General features: G+C 40.9%; 1 protein-coding gene across 1 annotated transcript in view; it reads right to left on the reverse strand.

Moving 5' to 3' along the window:
* The window catches only part of ANO4 (anoctamin 4), a 230,427-nt gene that overhangs the window by 25,490 nt on the left and 192,500 nt on the right, over positions 1–12,437 (reverse strand). The window contains exons 21-23 of the mRNA XM_010853456.1: positions 11,425–11,577; positions 10,340–10,487; positions 3,420–3,539 (exon numbers count right to left, since the gene is read on the reverse strand). Coding sequence (XP_010851758.1) covers positions 3,420–3,539; positions 10,340–10,487; positions 11,425–11,577 — 421 coding nt within the window. The remainder of the gene's footprint in view (positions 1–3,419; positions 3,540–10,339; positions 10,488–11,424; positions 11,578–12,437) is intronic.

The raw sequence follows: 12,437 nt of genomic DNA on the forward strand, positions 1-12,437 counted from the left end.
GCGTCTCTGAGGCTCTCCTCATTTCTCTTCATTCTTTTTTTTTATTCTATTCCATGACAGTGATTCCCACCATCCTGTCTTCCAGCTCACTTATGCATTATTCTGCCTGTTATTCTGCTATTGATTTCTTCTACTGGATTTTTCATTTCAGTTACTGTACTGTTCACCTCTGTTTGTTCTTTAGCTCTAGGTCTTTGTTAAACATTTATCTTCTTGATCTATACCTCCATTCTTTTTCCAAGCTCTTAGATCATCTTTAATGTCATTATTCTGAATTCTTTTTAGGGTAGATGGCCTGTTTCCAATTCATTTAGTTGTCTTTCTGAGGCTTTATCTTGTTCCTTCATTTGGGACATATTCCTTGGCTGTCTTATTTTGTCTAACTTTCTGTGATTGTGGTTTCCATTCTGAAGGCTACAGGGCTGTAATTCTTCTTCTGCTGTCTTCAACTTGGTGGATGAGACTGGTCTAAGAGGCTTGTTCATGCTTCTTGGTGGGAGGGACTGGTTCCTGCCCACCAGTGGGTGGAACTGGGTCTTGTCACTCTGGGCAGGACCATGTCAAGAGATATGTTTATCAGGCAGTTGTGTGCTCAGGAAGACTTTAATCAGTCTGTCTGCTGATGAGTGGGGCTGTGTTCCCACTTGGTTGGTTGTTTGGCCTGAACTGTCCTGGTCTGCCAGCTGTTAGGTGAGGCCAGGTCTTGGTGAGACAATGATGGCCTCCAGGAAGGCTGATGCTAATGAGTACTCCTTAGAACTACGTTGACTATGTTTTTGTCCCTGTAGTGAGTCACAGTTGCCCCCTGCCTGTGTAGGAGACCCTCCAATACTAGCAGGTAGGTCTGACCCAGGCTCTTATAAGGTCACTTTATTTCCCTGGGTCCTGGTGCACACAAGACCCTGTGTGTGCCCTCTAAGAGTGGGGGTTTCTGTTTTCCCTAGACCTGTGGAATTCCTGTGATCAAACCCTGTTGCCTTTCAAAGCCAGATTTTCTGGGGCTCTGCTGCCATTGCAGGGGACCCTGACATGGGGCTTAGAACTTTCACTCCTGTGGGAGAATTTCTGTGGCATATTTCTTTTCCAGTTTGTGGGTCACCGACTTGGTGGTGGCTGTGATTTGATTTTATCATGATTGCACGCTTCCTATTATCCTGTTGTGGCTTCTTCTTTATTTTTGGGCGTAGAATATCTATTTTTGTAGGTTTCTGTAGTTATTAGTTGATGGTTGTTCAGCAGTTATTCGTGATTTTGGTGTTTTTGTAAGAAGAGGTGAGTTCACGTCCTTCTACTCTTATCATTTAGTCTCTGTCTTAAGCAGCAATGTTTGGAAAGGGATCTTTTTTCTATGCAGTAGGTCTCAACAGTGGGCTTAAAATATTCAGAAAGCCATGTTGTAAACAGATTTTCTGTGATTCAGGCTTTATTGCTCCATTTATAGAACACCTGCAGAGTAGAGTTAGCATAATTCTTAAGGGCCCTAGGACTTTCAGAATGGTAAATGAGCACTGGCTTCAGCTTCAGGTCTCCAGCTTCATTAACTCTTTAATGAGAGAGTCAGCCTGTCCTTTGAAGTTTGAAGTCAGGCATTGACTTCTCCTCTCTAGCTATGAAAGTTCTAGATGACATCTTCTTCCAAATAGAGGCTGTTTCATCTGTCTTTAAAATCTGTTGTTTAGTGTAATCACTTTCATTAAATATTTCAGATAGATCTTCTGGATAAATAACTGCAGCTTCTACATTAGCACTTGCATGTTACAGGGGTAGCTTCTTTCATTAAATTCATGAACCAATCTCTGCTGCTGCTGCTAAGTCACTTCAGTCGTGTCCAACTCTGTGCGACCCCATAGATGGCAGCCTACCAGGCTCCTCTGTCCATGGGATTTTCCAGGCAAGAGTACTGGAGTGGGTTGCCATTGTCTTCTCCCACATCCTCTGCTAGCTTCAAACTTTTCTGTAGCTTCCTTATCTATCTCAGATCTCACAGAATTGAAAGAGTGAGGGTCTCTCCCTGAATTAAGCTTTGGCTTAAGGAAATGTTGTTGCTGGTTTGATCTTTTCTACAGATCACTAAAACTTTCTTCAGATCATCAGTAAGGCTGTTTTACTTCTCATTTGGGTGTTCACTGGAGTAGCACTTTAAATTTCCTCCAAGAACTTTTCCTTTGCATTTATAACCTAGCAAACTGTTTGGTTTAAGATGCCTAACTTTGGGCTTACCTCTGCTTTCAACATGCCTTCCTCACTAAGCTTAGTCATTTCTTGCTTTTAATTTTAATTTCTAGCTTTTAATTTAAAGTGAGAGGTGTAAGGCTTTCCTTTCTCTTGAACACTTACAGGCCACTGAAAGGTTATTAATTGGCCTAATTTCAATATTGTTGTGTCAGGGAAGAGGGGAGTCCAAGGAGAGGGAGAGCAGGGGAAAAAAGAGTAAGTCAGAACACATATAACATTTATCAAGTAAATCCACTGTCTTTCTTACATGGGCATGGTTTGTAGCACCCCAAAACAATTACAGTAGTTTTTTACTACTGTAATTACTAATTACTAATACCAAAGACCACTGATTATAGGTCACCACAGCAAATATAATAATGAAAAATTTTGAAATATGGTGATAATTACCAAAACGTTGCCAAGTCACAAAGTGATCAGATGCTATTGGAAAATCAGCACTGATGGACTTTCTTAACCCAGGATTGCCACAAACCTTGTGAAGTGAAGTGAAAGTCACTCAGTCATGTTCAACTCTTTGCAACCCCATGGACTATACAGACCATGGAATTCTCCAGGTCAGAACACTGGAGTGGGTAGCCTTTCCCTTCTCCAGGGGATCTTCCCAACCCAGGGACTGAACCCAGGTCTCCTGCATTGCAGGAGGATTCTTTACCAGCTAAGTCACAAGAGAAGCCCAAGAGTACTGGAGTGGGTAACCTATCCCTTCTCCAGTGGATCTTCTCAACCCAGGAATCAAATCGGGGTCTCCTGAGGATTCTTTACCAACTGAGCTATCAGAGACATCACAAACCTTAAACTTTTAAAAAATGCAGTATCTGTGAAGTGCACAAAAATGAGATATGCCTGTGTGTAACAAGTTGCTTTTCTCTTGCTGCTTTTAATATTCTCTACTTTTCTTAACTTTTAACACTTTAATTATAATGTCTTAGTGGGGATCTCTTTGGGTTCCTCTTACATGGGTTTCCTGGATCTAGAAGCCTGGGATTCACCTCAGAGATTGTGTTTTAATCAGTCTGGGTCACAGCTTGGTGAAGAGATTTAAAAATCCTCCAGAGGGCTGTAATGCATAGTTAAGTTTGAGAACCCCTGCTTTAAAGCCGCTCAGTCAAAAAGGCTGTTACCTGAGCAACACCTCCCCAAGGCAGAGCCAGCCCAGCTGAGGCAGAGTGTGCTACACTTACCTACAGTACTTGAGAGGAGTCCCCGAGAACTCACTGCCATCAGACTCAGGTTCAGATCTGTTCTCAAAGTCAGAAATTCGGAATACAGACAAGCTGGCATTCACATAGCCAACCATGCACCTAAAGATGAAAACAGATTCTGTAATTAGGACTCTGATCACCTTTGCATCCAATTCATCAAGGGTCTACTTGCTAAAAATTGCTGCAGTTATAGGTGTCTTATCTGACCCTGTCTTGTCACAGCACTCAAGTTGGAATACACTGAAAAACCCTGGCTGTGTTAAATGAGAGACAAGTCATTTCTTTTGTTCTGGTCCTTTTTGTGCAGAATCATCATATAGAACAGCACTACTCCAATCAATGCTTCGGTGAAACGGTGAAAGCATTGCATAATCAGTATAAATTAGGTCACTACTTCTTTCATAAATACACACATACATGTACACACAATCACATTCCTTCATTACTGGTTGTCTATACTTTCTTATGTGGGGTTTCTCGGGTGCCTCAGTAGGTAGAGAACTTCCCTGCAATCCAAGAGATGCCAGAGATATGGGTTTGATTCCTGGGTCAGGAAGATCCCCTGGAGGAGGGCATGGCTACTCACTCCAGTATTCTTGCCTGGAGAATCTCATGGACAGAGGAGCCTGGTGGCCTACAGTCCATAGATTGCAAAGAGTTGGACACGACTGAAGTGAATGAGCACAGCACATACTTCCTTATAATGACCTGAATATAATGGCTATGGATATGACACCACTTCCCAACTCATCCATGCTACAATCATGGTAGATTATGTTTCCTTCATGTATCATATGCTTTCATGCCTCTGCTTTCTGTTGGGATTCCTTACTCATTTTGTACAAATGGTAACATCCTCCAATGGCCAGCTGAGATGCCATCTCTTGTGTGAAGATGTCCTAATGTGCCTAGTCAGAAGCTTCATTCCCTTCTGTCTGTGGCACTTCTGTATTTACTTCCTAATGGCCATACAGCTTATCCTAGGGTTGGCTGCATACGTGTATGTCTTCTCCTTTGGACTGTAGTGTTTTTTATTTTTGGATCAAAAGAGGTGTCATCGATACTTTGGTATCCTAGGATAGTCTCACGCAGTGTAGGAATCCGTTAAATTGGAGAGGACATAAAGTACCAGGGGTTCTATCAAGGTCTAGAAGATGGATCAGGAATAAAATTATTACCTAGGATTATAAGCTTCTTGAGAACATGGCTTTCAGCCTGTGCTGGGGGTTCAGTATATTGGTACAAGAAACTTGGGTTTTAGGGTCATATATTGTAGCTTTGCTGCTTTCTAGCCATGTCATATTGACAAATTATGCAACTTCTTTAAAGCAATGAAAGTACCACCTCATAGGGTCATTGTGGGAAGAAAACGATATGTGTAAAACATGTCTGCTTATGTACTGCTTATATACTCTGATATACTGCTTACTTAGCATATAGCAAGATCTTAATAAACGTGAGTGGCTATTATTCATTTTATTGCATGCACCTAGCAAGAGGTCAACAAATAATTATCAACTGAAAGAATAAATAATGGTTTTCAGACTCTTTCCATTAATATGTCTGATGTGATTATTCAAAGTTGCTGAATATCAAACCCAAGTGATGACACAGATATTGTTCTGAGAGCACATGGGTTCTGTATGTGTGTTGTCTTGCTCAAGAAAAGGCTGGCCTTAAGTGAACCAAGGAGAAGGGCTCATTTATCAAGTCACTCATGAGTGAAAGTAATGGTCAGTGTGTGTGTAACACGCCCTTCTCCCACTGGCAGCAGGCCTCCCCATCACTCCTTAAAAGGGTAATTTGAAATGATTTCTCCCTCATATATGAACTGCCTAGAACATGACGTGAAAACAAATCAGTATCTTGATGATAATTAGTTGTCAGAGAGGGAGCCGGTTTTGTGAAATATAGAGCAGTCTTCTCAGGTGCTGGGCTGTGGGAAGGGAAAGGTGCTATGGAAACTGGCAAAAAACAGGCCATTGTTGAAATGGAATAATTATTTCCAGGCCCTCCTACACTTTTCTCTCATAAAGCAGCCCTGAGCTTTACTAAGTTTAAAGCTGCTTGTCTAATGGCGGCTCTGTTTAAAAAACCTCAATTGAGAACTTAAATTCAAATAAAATACCTGTCTCATGGGCTGAATACCTTAAAGCCTCAAAATAAAAGGGGTATGTCACTGAACTATTTATTAAGCATATTCATTTGATGTCACTCATAAATCAAGCTGAAAATGCCTTTAGTGGGCATGTACTCCTCCTGGGTCCAAAGCGTTACATGTGAAGCTAGTACATATATACATAACTGTCAACTGTGTAAGTCTTTTTTCCATGTTATTTTCATAATCAGAGGAGGAGGAGGACTGCTAATGCTGAACTGTCTAGGCATTTCTCCGTTTCCACTGTGGGAAAGAATCTTGGCTTGCCAACATCAAATAGTTGGGACGACCATCCATTCAGGGAAATGAGGTTCCCTGTAGGTTTCTTCACTGTATGGTGTGCTTCGTTTCCAGCGGCCTCCTGTTACAGGAGGAAGGCCACAGGCAGCGGCAGACCCCATGTCTACTATTCAGTTTGCTGCCAGGTGGTCTGTGTACCCTCAGTGTGACTCAGCCCCAGATCCAAGTGAGACACAGGGAAGATGAGGTTATACTGATGATCAGGGAGAAGTGAGAGGAATGGAGGAAAAGGTATCAAACAAAAGAGGTGTTTCCTGGGAACATAAAATAATAATTTCCCTAAGAGGCTGGCAGGCAGCCTCTGCAGACATTTCTAAGAAAGGAGATTCAGAAAAACGTCTTATGAAAAGGCAGCATTGTTTGAATTAGAATGCATACCTTGTTCAAATAATGTCTGAGAAGACATATTTAAATGTGAGAACTTTGGTTTTAATACTATTCATTATTTATTGCTTTCCGTCCCTTACTATGGGGGAAAAGGATGAACTAGAGATAATTATTATACTTGGCTTCCCTGGTGGCTCAGACAGTAAAGAATCTACTTGTCGTGAAGGAGACCTGGGTTCAATCCCTGGATCGGGAAGATCCCCTGGAGAAGGGAATGGCAACCCACTCTAGTATTCTTGCCTGGAGAATTCCATGGACAGAGAATCCTGGCAGGCTACAGTCCATGGGGTCGCAAAGAATTGGACACGACTGAATGACTAACACACACGCTCATTATACTTACTATAACTATTTGGGAGAGAACAGAATGAGAAGTTGACCTTTGAATGTTGATTCCAGGTCAAACTCACTGCAGAGTATCTTTGAATTCTGCCAAAGTAAATTTGCTTTTGAGGTTTTAGGCATTGTGACTCACAAAGCATGGGGCAAAAGGGCAAAAAAATCCAGGGGAAATGAGATCAGGTTTGTGCATTTAAAGTCAGACATGTTTTTAGATGACTATAATAAATGACTTAAGCAACTAACACTTTCACTTAACCATCAGCTTTATCTTTTGAAATACAACTTTACAACTGATTATGATGTTGATCTATTTAATTGATTTATAGTTTATAAATATAGTTCATTCAGATATTCATAACCCATTCTGTGAAAATTTGAGCAGTGTCCTTGATCAAGTGTGTTACTCCTTATGAGATCACTATTTCTACAGGAAAATTAGCTTGATTTTATTTATCACTACATCATGTACACCAGGTACATACCTCACAGTAATTCTTGGGCCTGCATATATCCTTAGAGGATGATGCCAAACTGTAAGAGAAAGTTCCCAAACTGTAATCTATGTCTATCTGATACCAAAGTAATTAGTTTGATGCATTCATTGAGGATAAGGGATCAAACTGATAAAATTGGTTATTTGTGCTTTCTGGGAAAAAAATTTAGTTTGTTGATTGAAATTTTAACTCTGATTGGCAGGAACAATTTTATAATTTGCACCTTCAATTTTATTTCACAATTTCTGCCTCCTGATGTCTGCCCAGAGGTGATTTCAGTTATCTAAGCTCTTTTCTAAAGGGCCCTGGGAAGATACCCTCAAAAAGGAAGTGACTTCATTTTATAAACAATAAACAGTCTAATCACAGGCAGCAGGAAAGACAGAGTATCTTAAGAGGGAAGGTGACAACATCTGAAATACTCTTGGGTACCCACTGTGTGGAGACCATGCCTCAAACCACAGTGTTCCAGATCTGGCTGAAAATGAGACTATCTTCCCCACTGTGTCACTGAAGACTTGTCTGCAGAGCATCTGTGTTGGTGGAGAGACTAATTGGAATACATGACTAGGAATAACTGAAGCACGCTGTCACAGGGACAAGGGGCCTGTGAACTGAATGAGCCTAGATGTAGGCTTGAAATTCTCATCCGTGGAGGAGCCAGGGAAGCCTGAAAGGTAAGGAGGCCTGAAGGAAACCTGGAGGTTTGGAGAAGGTGATGGGTATTGTTGGAGTACTGTTGACTTAGGGTCAATTTAAATTGAAATATGACATTTCTACAACTGGACTAAATCATGAGTGGGATTTGACTATGACTGCACGTGCTACCCTAGAAGCCTGTGACATCTAAGGTCTGACAATGCTGTTCCTCTATGAGTTCAGTCATCTCTGAAGCATTTTTAAATTGGAAAAAGAAGAAACCTAAAAAGGATAATAGAGTAGCTGGTGGGGCAGAAAATAAGATTCATGGAGAAGCAGACAAATGTAACTACTTAAAAACAAGAAAAATGAACAATGGAGTAGAAGATTAAAAAGCAGATGTATAAATATTGAAGGTGGCAAAGGTTAAAAGAAAAGTTGTTTAAAAAAAGGGGGGGGGGCAGTGCCTGGAGAGCACAATAAAACTGAAATGAGGCTATTTAGATAAATTCTAATCACTATGAACACTGTCTTAAATCTAATAGGCTGCCAAAAGTCTAAAGAATTGATTCACTATTAATTGTTCATAATGTTGCTACTTTGTTTTTTGGTTCCCTCTAGAACAAGACACGGAGAAGGCAATGGCATCCCACTCCAGTACTCTTGCCTGGACGGAGGAGCCTTGTAGGCTGCAGTCCATGGGGTCGCTAAGAGTCGGACATGACTGAGAGACTTCACTTTCACTTTTCACTTTCATTCATTGGAGAAGGAAATGGCAACCCACTCCAGTGTTCTTGCCTGGAGAATCCCAGGGACGGGGGAGCCTGGTGGGCTGCCATCTATGGGGTCACACAGAGTCGGACTCGACTGAAGCGACTTAGCAGCAGCAGCAGAACAAGACAGGTTTCACAATATTTGAAATAAGGGAAGAATGGGAATAACCACTGGAATTTAAACCCCACGGAGTTGACTATTGATGAGTTGGATAATGGCTTATTGGCACAGGCCTTGAGAGCTATGAGGTTCAGGATGAGTCCTGCCTTGTGATTCTGGATTTAATCTCTCAATCTCTTTCTGCTCTTCAAAATGAGGGTAATAATACATGTCCTTGCTCCCTGAATTGGTTTGAGAATCAAAACACTGTGGTTTGAACATAGGTAAGCCTTTCTAGGCTAAGTCAAGAACAAAATGTTGACAACCATTACAGTTAGAAAGAAGTGGATACATAGTACAACATAAGTTTTTAAATCTTTCTTAAAATGGGATGGTATGCTCACTAAAGTTGCTAGAGTATACGTGTTTAACAAACACGTGGCTAGTGTAGTAATGAACTTTATAGAAATTTCCTCAAATAACTGGGTTGTGAGCTGGACCTAGACTACACATGCATGAATTCAGCCAACTTTGTTTGGTGGCACTGTCCTCCTTGAGGGCTGATGGAACTATAATAGCTACAGAGGATGAATTAATTTGGCTCAAACCAGTAAGCCAAGAGGCAGGGCTGCTTGTGTGAATAAGCAGTAGCCCAAGTGAGATGATTTCTGGGGCACTGAAATGATCCTGTGACACCAACACACGTTCCACTCCAATCTACAGACATTTAAACCCCACAATTAGATTATTTTGACATTAATCAAACAGGGTTGTTGTATTTTTTCCCACTGAAGTATGTTAGGACTCTTTATATCTTTTTTCCCAAAGGGAAGGTGAAGTCGCTCAGTCATGTCCGACTTTGCGACCCTTTGCGCTCAGTCGTGTCCGACTCTCTGTGGACTGTAGCCTACCAGGCTTCTCCATCCATGGGATTTCTCCAGGCAAGAATACTGGAGTGGGTTACCATTTCCTTCTCCAGTGGATCTTCCTGACCCAGGCATCAAACCCGGGTCTCCTGCATTGGAGGCAGACGCTTTAACCTCTGAGCCACCAGGGAAGCTAAGCTAGAGGACATGTTATGATATTGTCAAGGCTTTATCTGACCAGAAATACAGCTTTGGGGATCACTGAGGTGATGCTATAGAACTGACCTCTCAGGGAGTTGCCTATGATAATATTGACACTAGTCAAGTCAGTAGCCAGAAAAGAAGCATTCAGTTACTTATTCCACAAGTATTTATTGAGTACTTTATGGGTACCTGGCATGTGGTTTCACATTTCCCATATAAAATTTGCAGAGTCTACCTAATGACACAAGGGGAATCAAATTATATTTTTACAAACTCATAAAAATGGCATAACTATACATCATGTACTACTATTTTTTTTTTTTTTGCTACACAGCATACCACACATTTTTAAATTCATGGTGGGCAAGAGTGGGAAAAATGATTGATTGCTCTTCTCACATTTGATTCCATCTAAAACGTGTATGATCTATATGACTCCCAACCCTTCAGTAGAACAGGATGTGTTTCCTTTGGCCAAAAGTATTGTTATATTATAATCCCACCTCCCCCACAACAAGCCTTCTTGTCCTGGACTTGTGTCCCATGTACTCCAATGCAGAGGCTTCTGTTTGGGTGTCCAACCGTATACAATGGCTAGGGAATGGGGATTCCATGATGGCTTTATGGCAAACTTACTTTTGCCCAGCTTCTCCTTGGCCCGCACAAGGTCCATACTTATAAGCATATACCAAGCGAGGGATAAAGTCAGATGTGATCGCTATCACAAATGCATTTGTAATAACGGAGAGAATTCCAATGCCTTCAAGAATCCCATACCAAATTCCTATTCAAAGAGAAGTGTTAGTTAATTCCAGATACAACAGCAGAGGCAAATAAGTATGAAAACAACTGGGGTAACTAATTTTCAATAGTCCTTTCCATGGGTCCTTCCATCATTCCAAATACTGATACTTGCAACCAGAAGGAAGACTTTCTACTTGCAAACACCTTGGCACTGAAGGAGTTTGATTGCAAGTGCCAATACTCATGACTTAAAACTCAATCAGCTTCAGAAATAAGGAGAGAATTCTGGTTGATGATAAGGTACCAAATACCATTTGCTAAGACTGGCTGGCATATGCAGTGTCAAGCTGTCACCAGACTAGGAGATCCTCGGGATAAGTATAGGATCCTTCCAGTTCATCTTTATGGACCAAGTTCCTGATGCATGACCCAAGGTAGGTGCTCATTGAATGTCTGTCTGTTTCATCTGGAGGTTAAGAGGCCACTGAGCTAACGTTTGCACTGAATTCTCTTCCACACATGCTGGCTGGGCACCTGCCAGCTCTATATGAAGCACCCAATGCAAAAATGAATAAAAGACACCTGGTTCAACTTAGCACCTCTAGTCAAAAACCAAAAGCCATCTCTGCCTCTAGAAAAATGGGACTCTGCTTCCTGTGACTCAGGCAGACATTTAGGAAAGAGCAAAACAAACTGAAGCAAATGCAAGATCTACTTTCAAAAGGAAGTAGTAATAAATCAAATTTTTAAATTCTAGCATCCTAGGATAGAAACAACCAAACTGAGAATCTATTTAAGCACAAATTCTCTAGCACTGGAAATTATAAATTTTCAAACAGGTAACTGTACTTGTTACCTAATATTATTTAAAGCTAATATAATTATTCTTTTGCAAGATTTAGTCATCTTACATGGAAACTATATGTAAATATCTAAAGTTAGTGGCTCTTTTAAAAACACCCCCAAATCCAACTTACCTATATCTTTGGCCCTTGAAGCTAAAGGTCGCCTCCACTGTGTGACAAATTTATAAGCGTCAAGTCGAATTTCAATTATATTATTCAGTAAGGCCAGAAGTGGTGCTAGGGGAAAAGCTGCCACAAAGATAGTTGTAAATCCAAACTGAAGAACTAGGGAAGGAAAAAGAACAGAGTGTATTGGCTTTCCAGTACTATTTTCAGAAGCTTAGTAGTCTGAATATGTCACTGTTTTAATGCATGTGCTAAGTCACTTCAGTTGTGTCCCACTCTTTGTGACCCCATGGACTGCAGCCCACCAGGCTCCTCGGTCCCTGGGACTTCCAAGGCAAGAATACTGAAGTAAGTGACCCAGGGATTGAACCTGCATCTCTTGAGTCTCCTGCATTTGTCAGGTGGATTCTTTACCACTAGTGCCACCTGGGAAGCCCTATTTTCCCCCAAAGCACAGGTAACATATTTTCTAGAAAGATGGCCAGGACACTTGAAAAAGAGTTGCTCCCTGAGCCTGGAAGCAATGGCACCCTAGGAGCAGTAATAATATCTCAAGTCCAGATCTTGTTTTCTAAATACCATTCTCTAGTAAAAGGAACCAGGGCTCCTTGGAGAAATGATTGATTCCAGAGCTATGGCAGGCAAAAGTCAAGAGTTTTGTGTATAGGACAAACAACTTTAGCCACATACAACAATCTTTTTTAATCATAAAAGAATGTTGAATTTTGCAAATATGTTTCCTGTATTTATTGAGATATATGATTTTTGTATCTCATCCTATTAATCTGATATATTACATTAAAATGTATATATGTTGAACCAGTCATACATCACAGATAAATCCCACTTGGCTGTAGTATGCAATTGTTTTATTGTGTTCTTGAATTTGGCTTGCTAATATTTTGAGAATTTTTGAAGTTGTGTTTATCAAGAATATTGGTCCAATATTATCTTTTCTTGTGGTATCCTTATCTGGCTTTGGTATCAAGGTAATGCTGGCCTTGAAGAATGAGTTTGGG

The sequence above is a fragment of the Bison bison genome, unplaced genomic scaffold (assembly GCF_000754665.1).
Source record: "Bison bison bison isolate TAMUID 2011002044 unplaced genomic scaffold, Bison_UMD1.0 scf7180017864327, whole genome shotgun sequence".
NCBI classification, from domain to species: domain Eukaryota; kingdom Metazoa; phylum Chordata; class Mammalia; order Artiodactyla; family Bovidae; genus Bison; species Bison bison.